Here is a 22,411-nt window from a genome sequence, read left to right as displayed (position 1 = left end):
TGAAGCGACAGTGCTAACCACTATGCTACCGTACCGCCCCCGTGCGGCCCCTTTGTGGGATGCTGGGACCTGAGTGTCGTTGGCCCATCCCTAACATTTGAGAGTTAACCATATTCCAGTGGATCTGGACTCACATGTCAGCCAGACCAGGTAATACCGGCCGATTTCCTTCCCTGAATGACATTAAACTCCAGACAGGTTTTTACAAGGGTTTCATGGTTTGATTGAATTCAAATGTCACCATCTGCCGTGGCAGGATTTGAACCCAGGTCCCCTGGTCTTACTCTGGGTCTCTGGAATACTAGCCCAGTGGCAATTCCACTGCCTCCCCTAAATGCCTCTTCCCAAATTATTCACCGACCTGTTTTTTTATTCCTGAATTTTCTGCAGGAGTTGGCGCGAACACTTCTTCTTTTGTATTGGTTGAAGCTACGCCTTGTGCTTCTTCAAGACTGTCCTGCGGATTGCTCCTGTCATCCTCTCCTGAAAATATCAAAAAATGCTGCAATGGGATGGTGTAACTTCAAGAGGAATGCATAATCATATCATCGAATCATAGAATCCCTACATTACAGAAGAAGGCCATTTAGTGCATCGAGTTTGGGCCAAGGATGGTATCACGATCGGTACAGCCATGGAGGGCCGAAGGGCCTGTTCCTGTGCTGTATTGTTGGAGTCTTCACTGACCCTCTGAAAGAACATCCTACCGAGGTCCATCCCCCCCACATTATCCCCATAACCGCATTGGACGTTAAGGGCAAACTAGCATGGCAAGTTCACTTAACCTGCACATCTTTGGACTGTGGGAGGAAACCCACGCCGACACGGGTAGAATGTGTAACTCTTTAAAAAAATTATTTTAGGGTATGCAATTCATTTTTTTTCAATTAAAGGGCAATTTAGTGTGGCCAATCCGCCTACCCTGCATATCTTTGGGTTGTGGGTGTGAGACCCACGCAGACACGGGGAGAATGTGCAATCTCCGCACCGACAGTGACCCAGAGCCGGGACCGAACCAGGGACCTCGGCGCCATGAGGCAGTGGTGCTAACCACTGCGCCACCGTGCTGCCCACTAGAGGTGTAAACTCCACACACAGTCACCCGAGGCTGGAATTAAATCCAGGTCCCAGATGCTGTGAGGCAGCAGTGCTAACCACTGTACACCAGTGCTGCCCCCGAGAAAGTGTAAACTTTACACAGTCACCCGAGGCTGGAATTGAACCCGGGTCCCTGGCGCTGTGAGGTAGCAGTACTAAGCATTGTGCCAGCCCTTTCATCCCTTAGAAAATAAGCCATTGAATGAACCACAGCCCATCTCAAATTGCTGTCTATGGGTGTTTAACAATGACAAAATAAGACTCTGAAATTTTTGTGGGTGTTTAACAATCGACTTGAGTTCGAATCTGGCCTTGGGTCACTGTCTGTGCAGAGTCTGCACGTCCTCCCCGTGTGTGCGTGGGTTTCCTCCGGGTGCTCCGGTTTCCTCCCACAGTCCAAAGGTGTGCAGGTTACGGGGATAGGGCGGGGGAGTGGGCTTAGGTGGGATGCTCTTTCGGAGGATTGGTGCAGACTCAGTGGGCCGATTGGCCCACTTATCACTGCTAGGGATTCTATGACGAACGACGCAAGTTGTTTGTGTGTGTGTTTGTGTGCGAGAGAGGAGTGTGCGTGTTTCCAATTGAAACAACGTTGGGGAGAGATGCAAAAGCGGATGCTGATTTGAGGAACAGGGTATCCAAGCTGAAGAATGGTCCCTCACAGGATGAGGCTGGGGAATTAATAATGGGAAACAAGGGAATGGCAGAGACTTCACAGTGCAGGACAAAAAAAGCAGCTCCACAATAGTCGAAAATGAAGGGGTGAAAGGGAGGGAGGAACTTTAAACAATCACTATCACCAGAGAAAATATAGTCGGAAAATTAAAGGGCTAAAGGTTGACAAGTCCCCTGGATTTGATGGCCCAACCTAGAGTCTTAAATGAAGTGGCTTGAGGGATAGTGGGTGCTTTGGTTGTGATCTTCCAGAGTTCCCTAGATCTGGAAATATCCCTTTGGATTGGTAAACAGAAAATGTAACATCACTTTTTAAGAAAGCTGGTTGAGAGAAACTAGAGGTCAGTTAGTCCAACATTTGTCATTGGGAAAATGCTAGGATCTAACAGGGCAGAGCAGTTAGAAAATTATAATTTAATCAGGCAGAGGCAACGTGGGTTTAGTGAAAGGGAAATTTTGTTTCACAAATTTATTACAGTTCGTTGAGCATGGCACAAGCAAGGTGGATAAAGGAAAACCAGTAGATGTAGCGTATTTGGCTTTCCAAAAGGCATTCGATAAGGCGCTGCATAAAAGGCCCAAGATAAGAGCTTGTGGTCCTGGTGATATATTGGCATTGATAGGGGATTAGTTAAACAGTTGCTTCACAGCTCCAGGGTCCCAGGTTCGATTCTCGGCTTGGGTCACTGTCTGTGTGGAGTCTGCACGTTCTCCCTGTGTCTGTGTGGGTGTCGTCCGGTTTTCTCCCACAGTCCAAAGATGTGCAGGTTAGGTGGATTGGCCATTCTAAATTGCCCTTGGTGTCCAAAAAGGTTGGATGGGGTTATGGGGATAGGGTGGGGGTGTAGGATTTGGTAGGGTGCTCTTTCCAAGGGACGGTGCAGACTTGATGGGCCGAATTTTATAGAAACATATAAAATTATCAAGGGAATAGATAGGATAGATACGGGCAGGTTGTTTCCACTGGCGTGTGAAAGTAGAACTAGGGACATAGCCTCAAAATAAGGGGAAGTAGATTTAGGACTGAGCTTAGGAGGAACTTCTTTACCCAAAGGGTTGTGAATCTATGGAATTCCCTGTCCAGTGAAGCAGTTGAGGCTCCTTCATTAAATGTTTTTAAGATAAAGACAGATAGTTTTTTTGAAGAATAAAGGGATTAAGGGTTATGGTGTTCGGGCCGGAAAGTAGAGCTGAGTCCACAAAAGATCAGCCATGATCTCATTGAATGGTGGAGCAGGCCCGAAGGGCCAGATGGCCTACTCCTGCTCCTCGTTCTTACGTTATGTTCTGCACTGCAAATTCTATGATTTTATGAAACAGTGAGTTGGGATGAATGGGTCATTTTCAGGTTGGCAAACTGTAACTATTAGAGAGCCACAGGGATCAGTGATGGGGCATTAGCTATTTCCGATCTATATCAATGATTTGAATGAAGCGACAGACTGTATTGTAGCCAAATTTGCTAATGGTACAAAGATAGCAAGGATACAAAGAACTTGCAAAGGGTATAAAGCAGGTTAAGTGTGTGGGTAAAGAATTGGCAGATGGAGTATACTATGGGAAAATGTGAGGTTGGCCACTTCTGGCAGTGAGAATAGAAAAGCAGAACATCAGGTAAATGGAGGGAGACTGCAGAATGCTGCATTACAGAGGGATCTGGGTGTCCTTGTACATGAAGCACAAGAGGTCAGCATGCAGGTACAGCAAGTAATTAGGAAGGCAAATGAAATGTTGACCTATATCGCAAGGGGGATGGAGTGTAAAAGCAGGTAGGTCTTGCTGGAGACAGAGACAGCATCGGTAAGGCAGCACCTGGGTAACAATTTTGGTCATCTTACTTAAGAAGCAGTTCAGAGAAGGTTCATTAGGCTGATTCCTGGCATGAAGGGATTGTCTTATGAGGAAAGGTTGAGCAGGCTGGGCCTGTGTGGTAAACACCACTGGTCACACACTACTCGTATTACGGTACTGCCACTGTACTACAGCTAACACAGTAAATCCCAGCCTGCTGGCTCCTCCCAGCAGGTGCTGTATAAAAGTGTGTGCTCTCCTGCGCTGTTCCCATTCTGGTTCCAGCTGCAGGAGGCACAACATCTTGTGCAATAAAGCCTCGATAGTTTCACCATTTTCATCTCGTGGCCATTGATGGTGCATCAATTTATTGCACAAGATTTTTAGAGATGAACATCTTAATCAAGCCTGATCGCCTGGAGCGGAACCCTCACGCAGCCGACGCCACAGCCACCTTCGATCACTGGTTAGCCTGCTTTGAAGGATACCTCAGAGCATCCACAGAAGCCCTCTCAGACCTGCAGAAGCTCCAGATCCTCTACTCACGGGTGAGCCCACAAGTTTTCCCCCTCAGTCGGGATGCGCCCACCTACACGGAAGCGATGGCACTACTAAAAGGACAGTACATCAGGACTGTGAATCAGGTGTTCACCAGGCACATCCTGGCCACGAGACGGCAACTCCCGGGGGAGTCTCAGGACGATTTCTTGCGTGCTCGGCGGATACTGGGTAGGAACTGTAATTGCCAGTCAGTGTCAGCAGTCCAGCGCACAGGACTGCTAATCAGAGATGCCTATGTTACGGGCATGAAGTCCAATTACGTTCGCCAGCTGTTATTGGAAGGGGGTACACGCTCAACCTTATAGAGACTGTGCAGCTTGCTAACTCCCTAGAAGTGGCCTCCCACAACCTGGAGGCCTACACCTCCGACCGCGCGGCACTCTCGTGTGCCCCACCATCTGCCGACTTGGGTACACCGCAACCCTGCGCCACGCGGCAGCCAGCCAACTCCGGAGGGCCCAAATGTTATTTTTGCGGCCAGAGCAAACATCCCAGGCAGCGCTGCCCGGCGCGGAGCGCGACCTGCAATGGGTGTGGAAAGAAGGGCCACTCCGTCTCCGTTTGCCAGGCCCGATCGGTCGCTGCCGTTTCCAGGCCCAGCATCGCCACACCCCCCACGTGCGATCCAGGGACGCCGCCATCTTCTCCGCCACACGACACGTGCGGCCCGTGGGTGCCGCCATCTTGGATTTTGTCCACCGTGTGCGCCCCATGGGCGCCGCCATCTTCGGTGCTATCTTAGACCGCGCCTCAGGACCCCTGCTCGCCCGGCCGTTCGCGGTCTGCTGATACCTCTGCCACCGCTGACCAGCCCAGCAACTCCCAACATCTTCCGCAGCTCACCTCCATCACCCTCGATCAGTCTCGGCCCCGCAACCTCGCGACCGCTACGACGACCGTCAAGATCAACGGGCACGAGACGACCTGTCTCTTTGACTCCGGAGCACGGAGAGTTTCATCCACCCTGCTATGGTAAGGCGCTATTCCCTCCCAGTTCTCCGCATCACCCAGAAAATCTCCCTGGCATCCGGATCCCATTCCGTACAAATCCGGGGGTACTGCGTCGCGACCCTCTCCGTACAGGACGTAGAGTACAGTAACTTCAGACTATACATCCTCCCCCATCTCTGCGCTGCCCTGTTGCTAGGTCTCGATTTTCAGTGCCACCTCCAAAGCCTCACTCTGAAGTTCGGCGGACCCCTGCCCCCCCTCACCGTCTGTGGCCTCACGACTCTTAAGGTTGACCCACCTTCACTTTTTGCAAACCTCAACCCGGACTGTAAGCCCGTCGCCACGAGGAGCAGACGGTACAGTGCACAGGACTGGACCTTTATCAGGTCGGAAGTCCAACGGCTTCTGCGGGAGGGGGGTCATTGAGGCCAGTAACAGCACCTGGAGAGCTCAAGTGGTGGTAGTTAATACTGGGGAGAAACACAGGATGGTCATAGACTACAGTCAGACCATCAACCGGTACACGCAGCTCGATGCGTACCTCCTCCCACGCATATCTGACATGGTCAATCAGATTGCGCAGTATCGAGTCTTCTCCACAGTGGACTTGAAGTCCGCCTACCACCAGCTCCCCATCCGCCCGGAGGACCGCCAATACACTGCATTCGAAGCAGCTGGCTGCCTCTATCACTTCCTTAGAGTTCCCTTCGGCGTCACCAATGGGGTCTCGGTCTTCCAGCGAGAGATGGACCGAATGGTTGACCAGTACGGGCTGCGGGCCACGTTCCTATACCTAGATAATGTCACCATCTGCGGCCACGATCAGCAAGACCATGACGCAAACCTCCAATAATTTCTCCATACCGCCAAACCCCTTCACCTCACCTACAATAAGGAGAAATGCGTTTTCCGCACCAACCGCTGAGCCATCCTTGGCTACGTTGTGGAAAATGGAGTCTTAGGGCCCGACCCCGACCGCATGTGCCCCCTCCAGAAACTCCCCTTCCCCCACTGCCCCAAGGGCCTGAAACGATGCCTGGGGTTTTTCTCATATTACGCCCAGTGGGTCCCTAATTATGCAGACAAGGCCCGCCAACTCATCAAGTCCAGACTTTTCCCCCTGACGGTTGAGGGCCGCCGGGCCTTCAACCACATCAAGGCCGACATCGCCAAGGCCATGATCAGACAGGCAGCACGGTAGCATTGTGGATAGCACAATTGCTTCACAGCTCTAGGGTCCAAGGTTCGATTCTGGCTTGGGTCACTGTCTGTGCGGAGTCTGCACATCCTCCCCGTGTGTGCGTGGGTTTCCTCCGGGTGCTCCGGTTTCCTCCCACAGTCCAAAGATGTGCAGGTTAGGTGGATTGGTCAGGCTAAATTGTCCTTAGTGTCCAAAATTGCCCTTAGTGTTGGGTGGGGTTACTGGGTTATGGGGATAGGGTGGGGGTGTTGACCTTGGGTAGGGTGCTCTTTCCAAGAGCCGGTGCAGACTCGACGGGCCGAATGGCCTCCTTCTGCACTGTAAATTCTATGATCTATGATGCATGCGGTCGACGAGTCCTTCCCCTTTCAGGTGGAGAGCGATGTATCGGACGTAGCCCTGGCCGCCACCCTCAACCAGGCGGGTAGGCCCGTGGCTTTCTTTTTCCGCACCCTTCATGCCTCTGAAATTCGGCACTCCTCTGTCGAAAAGAAGGCCCAGGGCATTGTGGAAGCTGTGCGACATTGGCGGCATTACCTGGCCGGCAGGAGATTCACTCTCCTCACTGACCAACGGTCGGTTGCCTTCATGTTTAGCAATACACAGTGGGGCAAGATCAAGAATGACAAGATCTTGAGGTGGAGGATCGAGCTATCCAACTATAACTATGAGCTCTTGTATCGCCTGGGGAAGTTCAATGAGCCCACAGATGCCCTATCCCGCGGTACATGTGCCAGCGCACAGGTGGACCGACTCCGGGCCCTCCACAATGACCTCTGCCACCCGGTGGTTCCTCCATTTTGTCAAGGCCCGTAACCTGCCCTACTCTATTGAGGAGGTCCGGACCGTGACCAGGGACTGCCCAGTCTGCGCGGAGTGCAAGCCGCACTTCTACTGGCCAGATTGAGCACACCTGGTGAAGGCCACCTGCCTCTTTGAGCACCTCAGCATGGACTTCAAAGGCCCCCTCCCCTCCACCGACTGCAACGTGTACTTTCTCAATGTCATTGATGAGTACTCCTGTTTCTCATTCGCCATCCCATGCCCAGACATGACTTCTGCCACGGTCATCAAGGCCCTACACAGCAGCTTCACCCTGTTCGGTTTCCCCACCTACATCCACAGCGATCGGGGATCCTCGTTCATGAGCGATGAGCTGCGTCAGTTCCTGCCCAGCAAGGGCATCGCCTTGAGCAGGAAGACCAGCTACAACCCTCGGGGAAACGGGCAGGTGGAGAGGGAGAATGGGAGGTCTGGAAGGCCGTCCTGCTGGCCCTTCGGTCTAGGAATCTCCCGGTCTCCCCCTGGCAGGAGGTCCTCCCTGATGCGCTCCACTCCATCCGGTCGCTCCTGTGCACTGCTACTAATGAGACCCCTCACGAACGTGTGTTTGCCTTCCCTAGGAAGTCCACCTCCAGGGTCTCGCTCCCAACCTGGCTGACAGTTCCTGGGCCCTTCCTCCTCCGGAAGCAGGCGAGGAGTCACAAATCGGATCCCCTGGTCGAGAAAGTCCTCCTCCTCCATGCGAACCCACAGTACGCTTACGTGGCACACCCCGACGGGCGACAGGACACAGTCTCCCTCCGGGACCTAGCACCCGCTGGGTCCCCACCCACGACCGTCACCACCCCCGACCTGGTACCGTCCCCTCCCCCTCCGGTTGTCTCCCTCGCCCCTGCACCGCCCACCCTCACCGCGGCCCCCACCCCAGCAGCATCCGTCCCCTCACCGGATCCACTACTGTGTGAAGAAGGAGAGGACAGCACGCCCCCGGAGCAAAGGCATTCGGCAAGCTTGGGTTTCATTGGTCAGAACATTGACTACAGGAGTTGGGACGTCTTGCTGAAGTCGTACAAGACATTGTAAGGCCAAACTTGGAATACGGTGTACAGTTCTGGTCACTCTATTATAGAAAGGATATTATTAAACTAGAAAAGTGCTGAAGAGATTTACTAGGACGATACCGGGACTTTATGGTCTGAGTTATAAGAAGTGGCTGGCTAGGCTGGGACTTTTTTCCCTGGAGCGTAGGAGGTTTAGGGGTGATCTTATGGAGGTCTATAAAATAATGAGGAGCATTTACAAGGTATATAGTCAACATCTTTTCCCAAAGGTAGGGGAGTCTAAAACTAGAGGGCAGAGGTTTAAGGTCAGAGGGGAGAAATACAAAGGGGTCCAGAGGGGCAATTCTTTCACACAGAGGGTGGTGAGGTCTGGAACGAACTGCCAGAGGCAGTAGTAGAGGCGGGTACAATTTTGTCTTTTAAGAAGCATTTAGACAGTCATTTGGCTAAGATGGGGATAGAAGGATATAGGCCAAATGCGGGCAATTAGGACTAGCTGAGTGGTAAAGACTGGGCAGCATGGACACGATGGGCAGAAGGGCCTGTTTCCATGCTGTAAATATCTATGACTCTATGATCCTCCAGCCCTGCCAGTTCCATTAACCGACATACAAGAACAAGCGATCAGTACAATCAGTGGCTGGTTCTCAATCACACAAGACATTTGTTACATGCACCTACCCAAGTCATGTCCTCTCTTCTGCTTCGGCTTGGCTGTTGTTACCGTTGTGTAGAGACGCTGGAGCTCAGTGTTAAACACTCTTCCGTCTTGCACACTAATGGCCTCAGATAGAGTCTGCAACAAAACACATCCCAAGGTGACATGTTAAGAGTGCAAAGCCATTCCCCCTGCTTTGCCATTAATTGTAATATTTGGTTGGTGGCTCGCAGGCTCCCCTTGTGTTCGAGTTGTGTAGGTGGTTCCCAGCAGAGATCAGTCTCATTCCAACAATGCGCTGGGATGTTCACCCTGGGGAAATAGTAGTGACCAAACTTGCAACATGACAATGCGAGTTGGAACATGAGAAGAACCCTGGGTTCCTTGTCTTCAGAATTGCATGAGATGCATCGGAGAGGTTCTAAAGGATGTCACAGAACCTTACAGCGCAACAACAGGCCATACCATGCAGTCTTCACCCAGTTTGTGTTTTACTTCATTCACCAGGTGGAAGCGTCACTGGCAAGGTCAACATTTACTCCCCATCCTTTGAGAAGGTTTTCATAGATTATCATAGAATTTACAGCACAGAAGGAGGCCATTCGGCCCATCGAGTCTGCACCAGCTCTTGGAAAGAGCACCCTACTCAAGGTCAACACCTCCACCCCTATCCCCATAACCCAGTAACCCCACCCAACACTAAGGGCAATTTTGGACACTAAGGGCAATTTATCATGGCCAATCCACCCAACCTGCACATCTTTGGACTGTGGGAGGAAACCGGAGCACCCGGAGGAAACCCACGCACACACGGGGAAGATGTGCAGACTCCGCACAGACAGTGACCCAAGCTGGAATCGAACCTGGGACCCTGGAGCTGTGAAGCAATTGTGCTATCCACAATGCTACTGTGCTGCCCACAGTGGTGGTTAGCTGCCTTCTTGAACACAACAGAGTGGCTCGCTGGGCCATTTCAGGGGGCAGTTCAAAGTAAACCGCATCGCTGTGGGTCTGGTGTCACATATAGGTCAGACCACGTAAGGTGGCAGATTTCCTTCCCTAAAGGGCATTCGTGAGTCAGGCAGATTTGATCCAGCAGTTACACACTAACCATTACCGATTTAAGGCTTTATTTCAGGTTTCTTAAAATTATTTTGTTAACAGAATTTCAAATCCCCGGCTGCCATTGAGAGATTTGAACTTGTATGTTTGGGTGACTAGCCCAGTTACATAAACACTGTGCTGCTGTTCCCTATCCAATCTGCGATTTGATGTTGGAGAACCATGTGGAATAAAGGAGATGGACCATATGATGCAACATAACCAGTAAAAAAACACTGTTGTCCCAGGGCCGACTCCTAAATGAAATGAAATGAAAATCGCTTATTGTCACAAGTAGGCTTCAAATGAAGTTACTGTGAAAAGCCCCTAGTCGCCACATTCCGCCGCCTGTTCGGGGAGACTGGTACGGGAATTGAACCGTGCTGCTGGCCTGCCTTGGTCTGCTTTCAAAGTCAGCGATTTAGCCCTGTGCTAAACCAGCCCCTATTTGTGTGAAAAAAGTATCACAACACCCATCGTCTTGCCAATGGTTCAATGGGTCACACCGTCCCCCCCCCAAAGTCAGCCCCGCTCCACAGACTTGAATTTGGTGGCGTAGTGATACCATCATTAGACTAGTAATCCGGGTGCCCAGGTAAATCGTCTGTGGGCATGATTTCAAATCCCGCCATGGCAGCTCGTGGAATTGAATTAATTAAAACGTCTGGAATCCAGAGCTAGTCTCAGGAATGGTGACCATGAAGTTATCAATTGTAAAAATCCATCTGGTTCGCTAATGTCCTTTAGGGAAGGAAATCTGATTTGGCCTAGAGAACCCAGTGGAGTGGTGTAGCGACAACAATCTATCCCTCAATGCCAGCAAAACTAAAGAGCTGGTCATTGACTTCAGGAAGCAAAGTACTGTACACACCCCTGTCAGCATCAACGGGGCCGAGGTGGAGATGGTTAGCAGTTTCAAATTCCTAGGGGTGCACATCACCAAAAATCTGTCCTGGTCCACCCACGTCGACGCTACCGCCAAGAAAGCACAACAGCGCCTATACTTCCTTTGTAAACTAAGGAAATTCGGCATGTCCACACTGACTCATCAACTTTTACAGATGCACCATAGAAAGCATCCTATCTGGCTGCATCACAACCTGGTATGACAACTGCTCGGCCCAAGACCGCAAGGAACTACAGAGAGTCGTGAACACAGCCCAGTCCATCACACAAACCCACCTCCCATCCATTGACTCTATCTACACCTCCCGCTGCCTTGGGAAAGCAGGCAGCATAAACAAAGACCCCTCCCACCCGGCTTACTCACTCTTCCAACTTCTTCCATCGGGCAGGAGATACAAAAGTCTGAGAACACGCACGAACAGACTCAAAAACAGCATCTTCCCCACTGTTACCAGACTCCTAAATGGCCCTCTTATGGACTGACCTTATTAACACTACACCCTGTACGTTGCACCTGATGCTGGTCTCTATGTAATTACATTTGTACCTTGTGTTGCCCCATGTATTTTCTTTTTATTTTATTTTATTTTCATGTACTATATGATTTGTTTGAGCTGCTCGTAGAAAAATACTTTTCACTGTACCTCAGTACACGTGACAATAAACAAATCCAATCCAATCCAATCCAGTGTGACTCCAGACCCACAACAACATGGTTGACTCTTAACTGCCCTCTGAAATAGTCCAACAAGCCAAGGGCAATTTGGGATTGGACATCAAATGCCGGTCTTGCCAGCGACCCCAATATTCCGTGAAAGAATAAGAAATACAAAATATAGGCTGATGCTGAGCAGAGGGAATGCTGCACTGTCAGAGCTGCTGTCTTTTGGTTTATACTATACTTCCTGTTGATTCCCTTTGTTTCCAATTTCTTTTACTTTATCACTAGCAGAGGAAGTGAGGAACTCAAAAGTTGCAAAATAGTACACTGCGCTATGAAGACTTAGATTTTAAACAGAAGAACCCAGACTTTCTGGCACCTGAGAAATCGGAGGAATTCCGTTGGTTGGTAGCCAATGGATTGGCTAAGGACCGCAATCCCCTCGGCAACAGACAGTGATTGGGTTCAGCCAGGTGGAGGTTTTCAGAGGATCATGGAAGAGAAAGGTCTTGAGAGAAGAAGCTGTCAGTTGTCTCTGTCTCTTTCGCCAAAAATGCTTCCCGTCTGCTGTTTATGAGGCTACAGAGAAGATGTGAAATCTTGACAAATCTACAGAGAAGACCATTACAGACTGAAAGCAAAGACATCCATCTGGAAGCCTGGACTGAGAATCTAACTAGAATATGCCCATCTGAAACAGAGACTTTTATCCTTTTGCATGGTTCTTTTTTACACTTCTCTCTCCCCTCTGTGTTTGTCTGTCTGGTGTGTGTATATAGAGGGTGGGGTGAGTTGAGGAAGGGGGGGGGGGGTTAGGAATTAGATAATAGTTAACCAGTTGTATTTGCTGTCTATTTAATTACAATTATTGTTATTGATAAAAATCAATTGTGTTTAAATTCACAAACCTGGTGACTGTAATTATTGAGCAGCCACAGACCAGAAACTTTGGTTATTTTCCAAGAATTAATAGTTAATTTCAATTGTGTTGCGACTTTTGGTCAAGTGGGGCTGGAATCGACCTTGGTTTCCTCCCACGACCTTGTGGGAGGAAACTGGAGCACCTCCGGGTGCTCCAGTTTCCTCCCACAAGTCCCACAACGATCAGTGTTCTTCAAAGTCGGGGGCGCGACCCGTGGGTGGGTCGCGGGCGGGTGTCGTGAGGGTCGCGGAACCGTTGTCCGCGGCGCTCCCGATCGCGCAAACCCCCGCACAGCAGCCGACTTTTCATAACGCCGGCTGCAAGCGGCCGCGAACACGTTAAAAAAAAAATTTGGCCGCATTGCGCATGCGCGCACGATGATCATGTGCAGTGCGGCCGCTATTTTTTTTAACGGTTGCAGATTTTTGTTTTACAAGTTCTGTAGTGGTTTATATTCATTTATTTTATTCATTTAATTTTTATTTTTTTCATTTATTTTATTCTTTTTTACAAGTTCGGGAAGGGGGGGGGGGGGGGGGGAGTTATTTGATGAAAGTTTACAGGAAAAAAATTCAGAACTTTGGACCGATGGAGACTCCATACTTTCCGACACCGGAAGGCTTCGCCTTCATCCAACAGGTTCCATTGAAGGAGCGTGTACGAGGGCCAAAGGGACCCAAAACCATTCCCTCCATTTTTGTCAGCAGCAAATAAGGTAAGAGAAAATGGTGGGTCGCGCAGGTCGGCCGGTGTGGGTTGCGAAGGTCGGCCGGTGTGGGTCGCGCAGGTCGGTCGGCGTGGGTTGCGAAGGTTGGCCGGTGTGGGTCGCGCAGGTCGGCCGGCGTGGGTTTATAAGGTCGGCCGGTGTGGGTCGCGAAGGTTGGCCGGTTGGTAAAAATGGGTCCCCGGAAAAAAAGTTTGAAGAACACTGCATTAGATTGATGCCCGTTTGACCTCTCAGGTGGATGTAAACGATCCATTGGCAATATTTTGAGTGTTCTGACCAATATTTATCCCTCAAAGCACATCTCTAAAAAGAAACGTACCTGGACATTATCACATGCCTGTTGGGAGGAGATCTCTGTGCGGAAATTTGGTTGTCACGTTTTTAGAACTACAACAGAGGCAACACTTCAAAAAATAATTCATTGCCTGTAATGGGCTTTGGGGCACCTTGAGGTAATGAAAAGCAACCTTTCAATTTTTAAAGAGATTTCATCAGTTAGCTATCCAGCTCGTGCTTGACATGTTGAGAATATAGACTTCCAGCATGTCCCATGCACAATCTGCTCCATGACATTCACCCGCCACTCTGTGCAATATTTCATCGATAAAACCAAAATGCTGTGGATGCATGGTGGCACAGTGGTTAGCACTGTGGCTTCACAGCGCCAGGGTCCCTGGTTCGATTCCCGGCTTGGGTCATTGTCTGTGCGGAGTCTGCACGTTCTCCCTGTGTCTGCGTGGGTTTCCTCCGGGCGCTCCGGTTTCCTCCCACAAGTCCCGAAAGACGTGCTTGTTAGGTGAATTGGACATTCTGAATTCTCCCTCAGTGAACCCGAACAGGCGGCGGAGTGTGGCAACTAGGGGCTTTTCACAGTAACTTCATTGCAGTGTTAATGTAAGCCTACTTGTGACAATAATTAAGATTATTATTATAAGATTTGAAATAAAAACAGGAAATGCTGGAAACACTGTTTCCGGAAGGAATTTTCTCTTATCTTTCCCCAGAGTGTCAACGTGGGCCGGGAAAGCGGTGCCTAGAAATCGGGACAAGCCCCGCCAGCAAACTCGGCACCCGAGAGGTAAGAATAATCAATAAACAAATGGAATGACCACGGACACAGAACGACAACCCCCACCAGACACGAACCTCCCCATCGGGAGTCACCCCTTGGCACTGGCCTCTGGCAGTTCTGTTCGGCCGTTCCCTGTTTCACAAAACCTGTTGTAAACCCCGCTGACGGGGTGGAGGTGAAATCCCTACGTGTGGGGGCGGAGGGGGGGGATAATACAACGCTGTATGTTAATATATGCTAATTGGGTTCGCGACCTTTCACGGTGGGAACCCTATGACGTCACTGGCGGGGGAGGGGGGGGGAGGGGGTTGGAATGAAAGCCATTTTGGGGGACCCCCCCCCCCCCCCGCTCCATTCCCCACCACCATTCCCACCCACTAAATGTGGGGGCGGAACATTTATTCAGATTTCCAGCACCTGCGGGATGTCATTTTTGTTTGGCCGTTTAATTCGCAGCTACTCCCCTTTCAGCAGTTGAGATCTTTCCGATGGGATTTCTCTTTCATAGAATCATAGAATCATAGAATTTACAGTGCAGAAGGAGGCCATTCGGCCCATCGAGTCTGCACCGGCTCTTGGAAAGAGTACCCTACCCAAGGTCAACACCTCCACCCTAACCCCATAACCCAGTAACCCCACCCAACACTAAGGGCAATTTTGGACACAAAGGGCAATTTATCATGGCCAATCCACCTAACCTGCACATCTTTGGACTATGGGAGGAAACCGGAGCACCCGGAGGAAACCCACGCACACACGGGGAGGATGTGCAGACTCCACACAGACAGTGACCCAAGCCGGAATCGAACCTGGGACCCTGGAGCTGTGAAGCATTTGTGCTATCCACAATGCTACCGTGCTGCCCACAATTTGACCTCGGTAATTCACTAACTTGGTTCAGCTGTGGGTGAAAGGTCAACGGTCTGAAAGGTTAACTCTGGTTCTCTCTCCAAGAATGCTGCCTGACCTGCTGGGCACTGGGCTTATTGGCGTTATGTCCATAAAACGTCCATCAAGCCTCCCTTGTCTGAGCAAGGGGCCTGTGCCCAATGGAATAAATAAATTGAGAGACAGAGACAGGAGAGAGAGGAAGAGGAAAAAAGAGAAAGAAAGGGAACAATCAGAAAAGGGCAGACCAGGAGTAGGAACAGGAGGCATCTACCAGATTGAGATCAAAGAGAAAACGCTGGAAAATCTCAGCAGGTCTGGCAGCATCTGTGGGGAGAGAAAAGAGCTAACGTTTCGCGTCCAAATGACCCTTTGTCAAAGCCAGATTGAGATACCTTGTGTGACTGCAAGGCCTCCACCACTTGCCCAGGTGGGTGTAACAAGATGAACAATTTGAAGGTAAGTAGGGACGTTAACTCTGGAGCAAAGATCAACATCTCAGCCAACATCATGCTCGCAGATTATCACGTCATTTCCTTCAAACATTGCTTGCGAAATCTCGCTGTGCATAATTTTGCTGCCTCGTATCTCTCCAGTTCACCAATGAGCTGTCGAGCTGCTCTGGGATGCCCTGCAGTCAAACCAGGCGCCGCAACAATTGCAAGTTGACTCCTTCATTTCTTTGAACGTGGAGATGCCTCTCACGGAGTGGAACGTGTTAACTTACCTGCTGCTATACGACAGCCACCTGGGCCAACAGTAAAAAAATAAAACAATTAACACAATCCTCCGGTAAACACCAGGATCTATTTTTGTGCAGATAAAGTGGCAAAGGTTCTCCTTAAATTAGCTCTAATGCTCACTCTCTCACCCTGAGTGCAAGGGGCAAAGTGTAAGAGATAATGTGGACGTATTGTACACTCAGCACGCCCCCCTTCGGGAATACCTACACCACTGAATACCGCGTTGCTCAGCCAAGCTGCAGTTTAGACATGGGACAGTTTCTAGGTGCAGCAGTATTTTCCTGGAGTAAGGTGCTGTTAAGTTTAAGTGGAAGGTGATTTCCAGATCCAAGAATGTTGGCATTCATCCATAGATAAGAGATACCTCATAGTGATATCAATGAAGTGATTTCACCTTGAGGTTCTGGTGATGGTCATAAAGTGCTCGAGCTTCGTTCTCATGATTTACAAGACCATCTGAACCCCTTTGATTAGATTCCAATCGTAACCTACTCCCAGGTATCCTCTATTCTATATATAAACCATCTCAATTACCTGATTAGATTCCAACCTGTAACTGGCTCCCAGATAATCACTTCTTCTATATATAGATTGCTGAAACACCGCGATTAGATTCCAGCCTTTAACACACTCCCAGGGATCCATTTTTCTGTGGATAAAGCACCCTAACCCCTCAAATAGATTCGTAGATTCATAGAATTTACAGTGCAAAAGGAGGCCATTTGGCCCATCGAGTTGGAATAGATTCCAACTCGTGGCTCACCTCTGGGGCTTTTTAAAATTCAATAATGTAAATCCTCCCTCACCCCTCCCCATCGATTGGACTCCAGCCTGTAACTCACTCCCGGATATCTGTTATTCTATATATAAACCACCCCGAATCCCTCGATTAGATTCCAGTCTGTAACTCACTCCCGTGTATCTGTTATTCGATATATAAACCACCCCGAATCCCTCGATTAGATTCCAGTCTGTAACTCACTCCCGGGTATCTGTTATTCTATCTATAAACCACCCCGAACCCCTCGATTAGATTCCAGTCTGTAACTCATTCCCGGGTATCTGTTATTCGACATATAAACCACCCCGAATCCCTCGATTAGATTCCAGTCTGTAACTCACTCCCGGGTATCTGTTAATCTATATATAAACCACCCCGAACCCCTCGATTAGATTCCAGTCTGTAATTCACTCCCGGGTATCTGTTATTCTATATATAAACCACCCTGAACCCCTCGATTAGATTCCAGTCTGTCACTCACTCCCAGGTATCTGTTATTCTATATATAAACCACCCCGAACCCCTCGATGAGATTCCAGTCTGTAACTCACTCCCGGGTATCTGTTATTCTACCAATAAAGCATCCAAACCACTCAATTAGGTTCCAGTCTGTAACTCACCCCCGGGTATCTGTTATTCTATATATAAACCATCCTGAATGCCTCAATTAGATTCCAGTCTGTCACTCACTCCCAGGTATCTGTTATTCTATATATAAACCACCCTGAACCCCTCAGTTAGATTCCAGCCTGTAACTCACTCCCGGGTATCTGTTATTCTATATATAAACCACTCTGAACCCCTCGATTAGACTCCAGTCTGTAACTCGCTCCCGGGTATCTGTTATTCTATATATAAACCCCCTGAACCCCTCAATTAGATTCCAGTCTGTAACTCGCTCCCGGGTATTTGTTATTCTATATATAAACAGCCCAATCCCTTTGAATAGATTCCAGTCTGTAACTCATGCCTCAGTATTGATTATTCTCTCTGAATCCTCTGAGGAGAGTAGAGGCCATTAAAAAAAATATTACTGCCTCCAGGAGACAGACAAACTGGAGGGAAAATGAAGGCTAACAGATATAATATACACATATATATTGTATATAATTCAGACACACGAATATATGTATGTGTGTGTATAAGTAGATGTACTTCTGCCCTCCAGAGCCATTCTGTGGCATGTCTTGACTCCCAAGAATCTCAAATGCTTCAAATCAACATCAAAGCATGCAAATTGCATCAGTAATTAAATATAAATGCATCACCCAGAAGGTGGGCCACATACAGAAAGTGAAAATGCAAAACTGTTCATCTCTATTTATCCTTTCTGCTCTTTGAAAATCAGCATTTTCAAATCAATCCTCTACATCACACACCACTTAATTCTTTCACAGGATCTCAAAACCAGGGAACTCTTCAACCGGGAGTGTCTCAGTCTGTCCTTTTCTCTTCAATCCTGCTGCCTTTTAGACTGTAGTTTGAAACCTGCCACACTAATATTGAAGATTTGGGGGGGCCAAGAGGTGATAGAGTGATGACTCGAGGGATCCAAATGGGTGGTTGGACCTTTCCTTTTGAAGGATACATTAAACGGAGGGCCTGTCTGCCTCTTGGGTGGGTGCAGGGGCCCACAAGGCAATATTTAGTTCCCCCTTGGTGCCCTGGTGAAATCTTAGCCCTCAACCAAAATGACTAAAACCGGATTATCGAATTATCATTTCATTGTTGTTTGTGGATCTTAGTTGTGTGCAAACAACTCAATCAGAGAACAATGGCAATGGCATAGTGGTATTGTCACTGGACTAGAAACCCAGAGTAATGCGCTGGGGACCCAGGTTCGAATCCCACCACTGCAGAGGGTGAAATTTGAAATCAATAGAAGGCTAAGGATGACCATGAAACCATTGTCGATTATCATAAAAATTAACCTGGTTCACTAATGTCCTTTAGGGAAGGAAATGAATGAATGAAAAATGAATGAATTGAAATGAAAATCGCTTATTGTCAGGGCAGCACGGTAGCATTGTGGATAGCACAATTGCTTCACAGCTCCAGGGTCCCAGGTTCGATTCCGGCTTGGGTCACTGTCTGTGCGGAGGCTGCACATCCTCCCCGTGTGTGCGTGGGTTTCCTCCGGGTGCTCCGGTTTCCTCCCACAGTCCAAAGATGTGCAGGTTAGGTGGATTGGCCGTGCTAAATTGCCCTTCGTGTCCCAAATTGCCCTTAGTGTTGGGTGGGGTTACTGGGTTATGGGGATAGGGTGTAGGTGTTGGGTAGGGTGCTCTTTCCAAGAGCCGGTACAGACTCGATGGGCCGAATGGCCTCCTTCTGCACTGTAAATTCTATGAAAACTGGCTACAATGGTTCCTGCAGTAACACTGGGGCCATATTTTTAAAAGGTACTTGATTGGATGGCTGGCATTATGGAACATCCTGAGGTAAATGGGCGGCACGGTAGCACAGTGGTTAGCACTGTTGCTTCACGGCGCCAGGAACCAGATTCGATTCCCGGCTGGGGTCACTGTCTGTGCTGAGTCTGCACGTTCTCCCCGTGTCTGTGTGGGTTTCCTCCGGGTGCTCCGGTTTCCTCCCACAAGTCCCGAAAGACGTGGGTCAGGATTCTCCGGCCCCGCGCCAGGTCGGAGAATCCCCGGGGTGGCGCGTGAATCGCGCCGTGCAGCCCTGACGCCGATTCACCGGCGTCGATTTTCGGGCGCCCGCGGGATCGCCGCCGCGCCGGTCCCCGGCGATTCTCCAGGCCTTGACGGGCCGAGTGCCTGCCGATTTCGGCCGCGTCCCGCCAGCGTGGGTTACTCAGGTCCCACACGGCGGGACCTGGAAGGTGTGTCTGCGGGGCTGTCCTGGAGGGGGGGGGGCGGGGGGATCCGACCCCGGGTGGGGCCTCCACGGTGTCCTGGCCCGTGATCGGGGCCTACCGATCGGCGGGCAGGCTGGATCCGTGGGGGTCTATGTTCCTCTGCGTGGGCCCCTGTAGGGCTCCGCCATATTGCCCGGGGGCCGGCGCAGAGACGGGAACCCACGCGCATGCGCGAATCACGCCGGCCGTAGCGCGCATGCGGGGAATCATTCCGGCCGTAGCACGCATGCCGAACTCACGCCGGCTGAAGCTGCAGGGACCACTCCGGTGCCGACCTAGCCCCCTAGGAAGGGCAGCATACCGGACAATTGAGGACCGTTGATGCCGGAGTGGTCACGTCGCTTTTCACGCCGGCGTCAGACCTTGGCCGTGGGATTGGAGAATCCCGGCCGTGATGTTAGGTAATTTGGACATTCTGAATTCTCTCTCTGTGTACCCGAACAGGCGCCGGAATGTGGCAACTAATGTAAACCTACTTGTGACACTAATAAAGATTATTATTATTGTGAAAGCAGCTATATAAATACAAGTCCTTTCCTTCTTTAATCTGTACACAGTCTTCTGTACAGGCTGCAATGCAGTGTCACCATAAAGGTGCAATGGCTGTCAGCTGGCTGTTTAGCAGTGGGCTGTAATTCAAAGCACTCAGAAGTTAACTGGGGTGTGTCGCTGTGCTCTGCAGCTTGCTGTTACTGTGCGACCTGGGCAGCATTCATGTATGCGTGGCTAGGTCCATGCAATGTGCCACTGGACAACTTTATCTGTAGGCACATCAGGAAATTCCACTCCCCACGGCAGTCGGGTGCGCTTCATCGGGTTCTGCGCCGTGAAATTTAATGTTGGGTGGGGAAGGTGCTTGCCTTTTGACTTCCTGATCAACCCACTGGAATGCCATATGGATAAATAATACAGTATATTACCAGCGCACAAACAGGCCATTCGGCCCAACTGGCCCATGCTGGTGTTTATGCTCCACATGAGCCTCCCCTCCCACCCCTTCTTCATCTCACCCCGTCAATATAATTCTTCTACTGCTTTCTCCTCCTGTGTTTGTCCAGCTTTCTCTTCAACGTGACTATGCCACGCGCTCAACTTCTTCCCATGGTAGCAAGTTCTGCATTCTCACCGTTTCTTCCCGCACACAACTTGTCTGCCTCGTTTTTCTGTCCCTGGTTCTGAACTCTTCTGCAAGTGCAAACATTTTCTATAAGGACCTCGATTAGCTCAGAGAGAAAGGAGCCTCAGCTGTTCAATCTTCCTTAGTTGGTATAATCTCACACATCTGTTTCATTCCAGTAAATCTATTCCCGCCATCGGCAGTTCCTCTACATCCTTTTTTGTAATATGGACACCAAAGTTTAATATAATTTTGAGACATTACTCCACATGTGGTCTAAAACAGGTCCCAGATGTCCAAAGATTTTTTTTTTTAAACGCATTTTATTCAAACTCGTATCAAAGTAGGTTACAGCAAATAAACACCTCGGGAAACATTCTTCCCAGCAGTCAACTATACAGTTTGCACAAATTTTCCTCCTTTTTCACCCCCCCCCCCCCCCCCCCCCCACACGACGAACAACTCCTCAAACACAGTCACAAACATCCCCCACCTATTCTAGAACTCCCGTGCTGCGCCCCTTAACTCCTACTTTATCTTCTCTAACCGCAGGAAGTCGTACAGGTCACCCAACCAAGCTGCCAACCCCCGGTGGCGATGCCGACCGCCACTCCAGCAAAATTCGTCGCCGTGCAATCAGAGAGGCGAAGGCCATGACATCGGCCTTCCTCCTCTCCATGAGCTCCGGCTTCTCTGAAACCCCAAATATCGTCGCCAAAGGGTCCGGGTCCACTCCCTCCTCCACTATCCTGGCTGCGAACACACCCGCCCAGAATCTTCCCAATTTTTCACAACCCCAAAACATGTGCGCATGATTCGCTGGCCCCCGCCCACACCTCTCGCACTCATCTGCTACCCCCTGGAAGAACCCATTCATTCTTGCCTGAGTTATATGCACCCTGTGCACCACCTTAAACTGTATCAGGCTCATCCTTGCACAAGAAGAGGTCCCGTTTACCCTTCGCAGTGCCTCACTCCATACTCCCCAATTGATCTCCATTCCCAACTCTGCTTCCCATTTCTCCCTGATCTTCACCACCCGCTCGCCACCCTGCTCCCCCAGCCACTTGTACATATCCCCAATTCCTCCCTCCCCTTCCACATCCAGAAGTAGCAGTCGTTCCAGCAGGGTGTATCCCGGCAATTTAGGGAACCCCTTCCAGACCTTTCGTGCAAAGTCCCTAACCTGTAGATACCTGAACTCACTCCCCCTCGGCAGCTCTACCCTCTCCCTTAGCTCCTCCATACTGGTGAACCCTTCCTCCAAATACAAATCCCTCACCTTGACCAGCCCCACTTCCCTCCACCTCCTGTATACACTATCCATCCCGCCCGGCTTAAACCCATGATTCTCGCACAGCGGCGTTAGCACCAACATCCCTTCCACCCTAAAATGCCTCCTCAGCTGATTCCATATCTTCACCGAGGACTGCACCACCAGGTTCCCTGAATACCTACTCGGAGCCAGTGGCAATGCTGCCGTCACCATAGCCCACAAACTAGTTCCCTTACAGAGGGCGTCATTCTCCGACCCCCCCGCCGGGTCGGAGAATGGCCGTTGGCCGCCGTGAATCCCGCCCCTGCCCCCGCCGAAGTCTCCGGTACCGGAGATTGGGCGGGGGCGGGAATCGGGCCGCGCCGGTTGGCGGGACCCCCCGCTCAATTCTCCGGCCCGGATGGGCCGAAGTCCCGCCCAGAAATTGCCTGTCCCGCCGGCGTAAATCAAAGCTGGTATTTACCGGCGTGGGCAGGCTCCGGGGTCCTGGGGGGAGCGCGGGGCGATCCGACCCCGGGGGGGTGCCCCTACGGTGGCCTGGCCCGCGATCGGGGCCC

The 22,411-nt window shown here is 50.3% G+C and overlaps 1 protein-coding gene across 2 annotated transcripts in view; it reads right to left on the bottom strand.

Moving 5' to 3' along the window:
- The window catches only part of nhej1 (nonhomologous end-joining factor 1), a 366,800-nt gene that overhangs the window by 5,143 nt on the left and 339,246 nt on the right, over positions 1–22,411 (bottom strand). For both annotated transcript variants that reach the window (XM_072469332.1, XM_072469342.1), the window contains exons 6-7: positions 8,803–8,917; positions 362–483 (exon numbers count right to left, since the gene is read on the bottom strand). In XM_072469332.1, the coding sequence (XP_072325433.1) occupies positions 362–483; positions 8,803–8,917 (237 nt within the window). The remainder of the gene's footprint in view (positions 1–361; positions 484–8,802; positions 8,918–22,411) is intronic.

Source organism: Scyliorhinus torazame, chromosome 2, assembly GCF_047496885.1.
Source record: "Scyliorhinus torazame isolate Kashiwa2021f chromosome 2, sScyTor2.1, whole genome shotgun sequence".
Taxonomy (NCBI): domain Eukaryota; kingdom Metazoa; phylum Chordata; class Chondrichthyes; order Carcharhiniformes; family Scyliorhinidae; genus Scyliorhinus; species Scyliorhinus torazame.
This window is presented reverse-complemented; position numbering and strand designations above follow the sequence as displayed.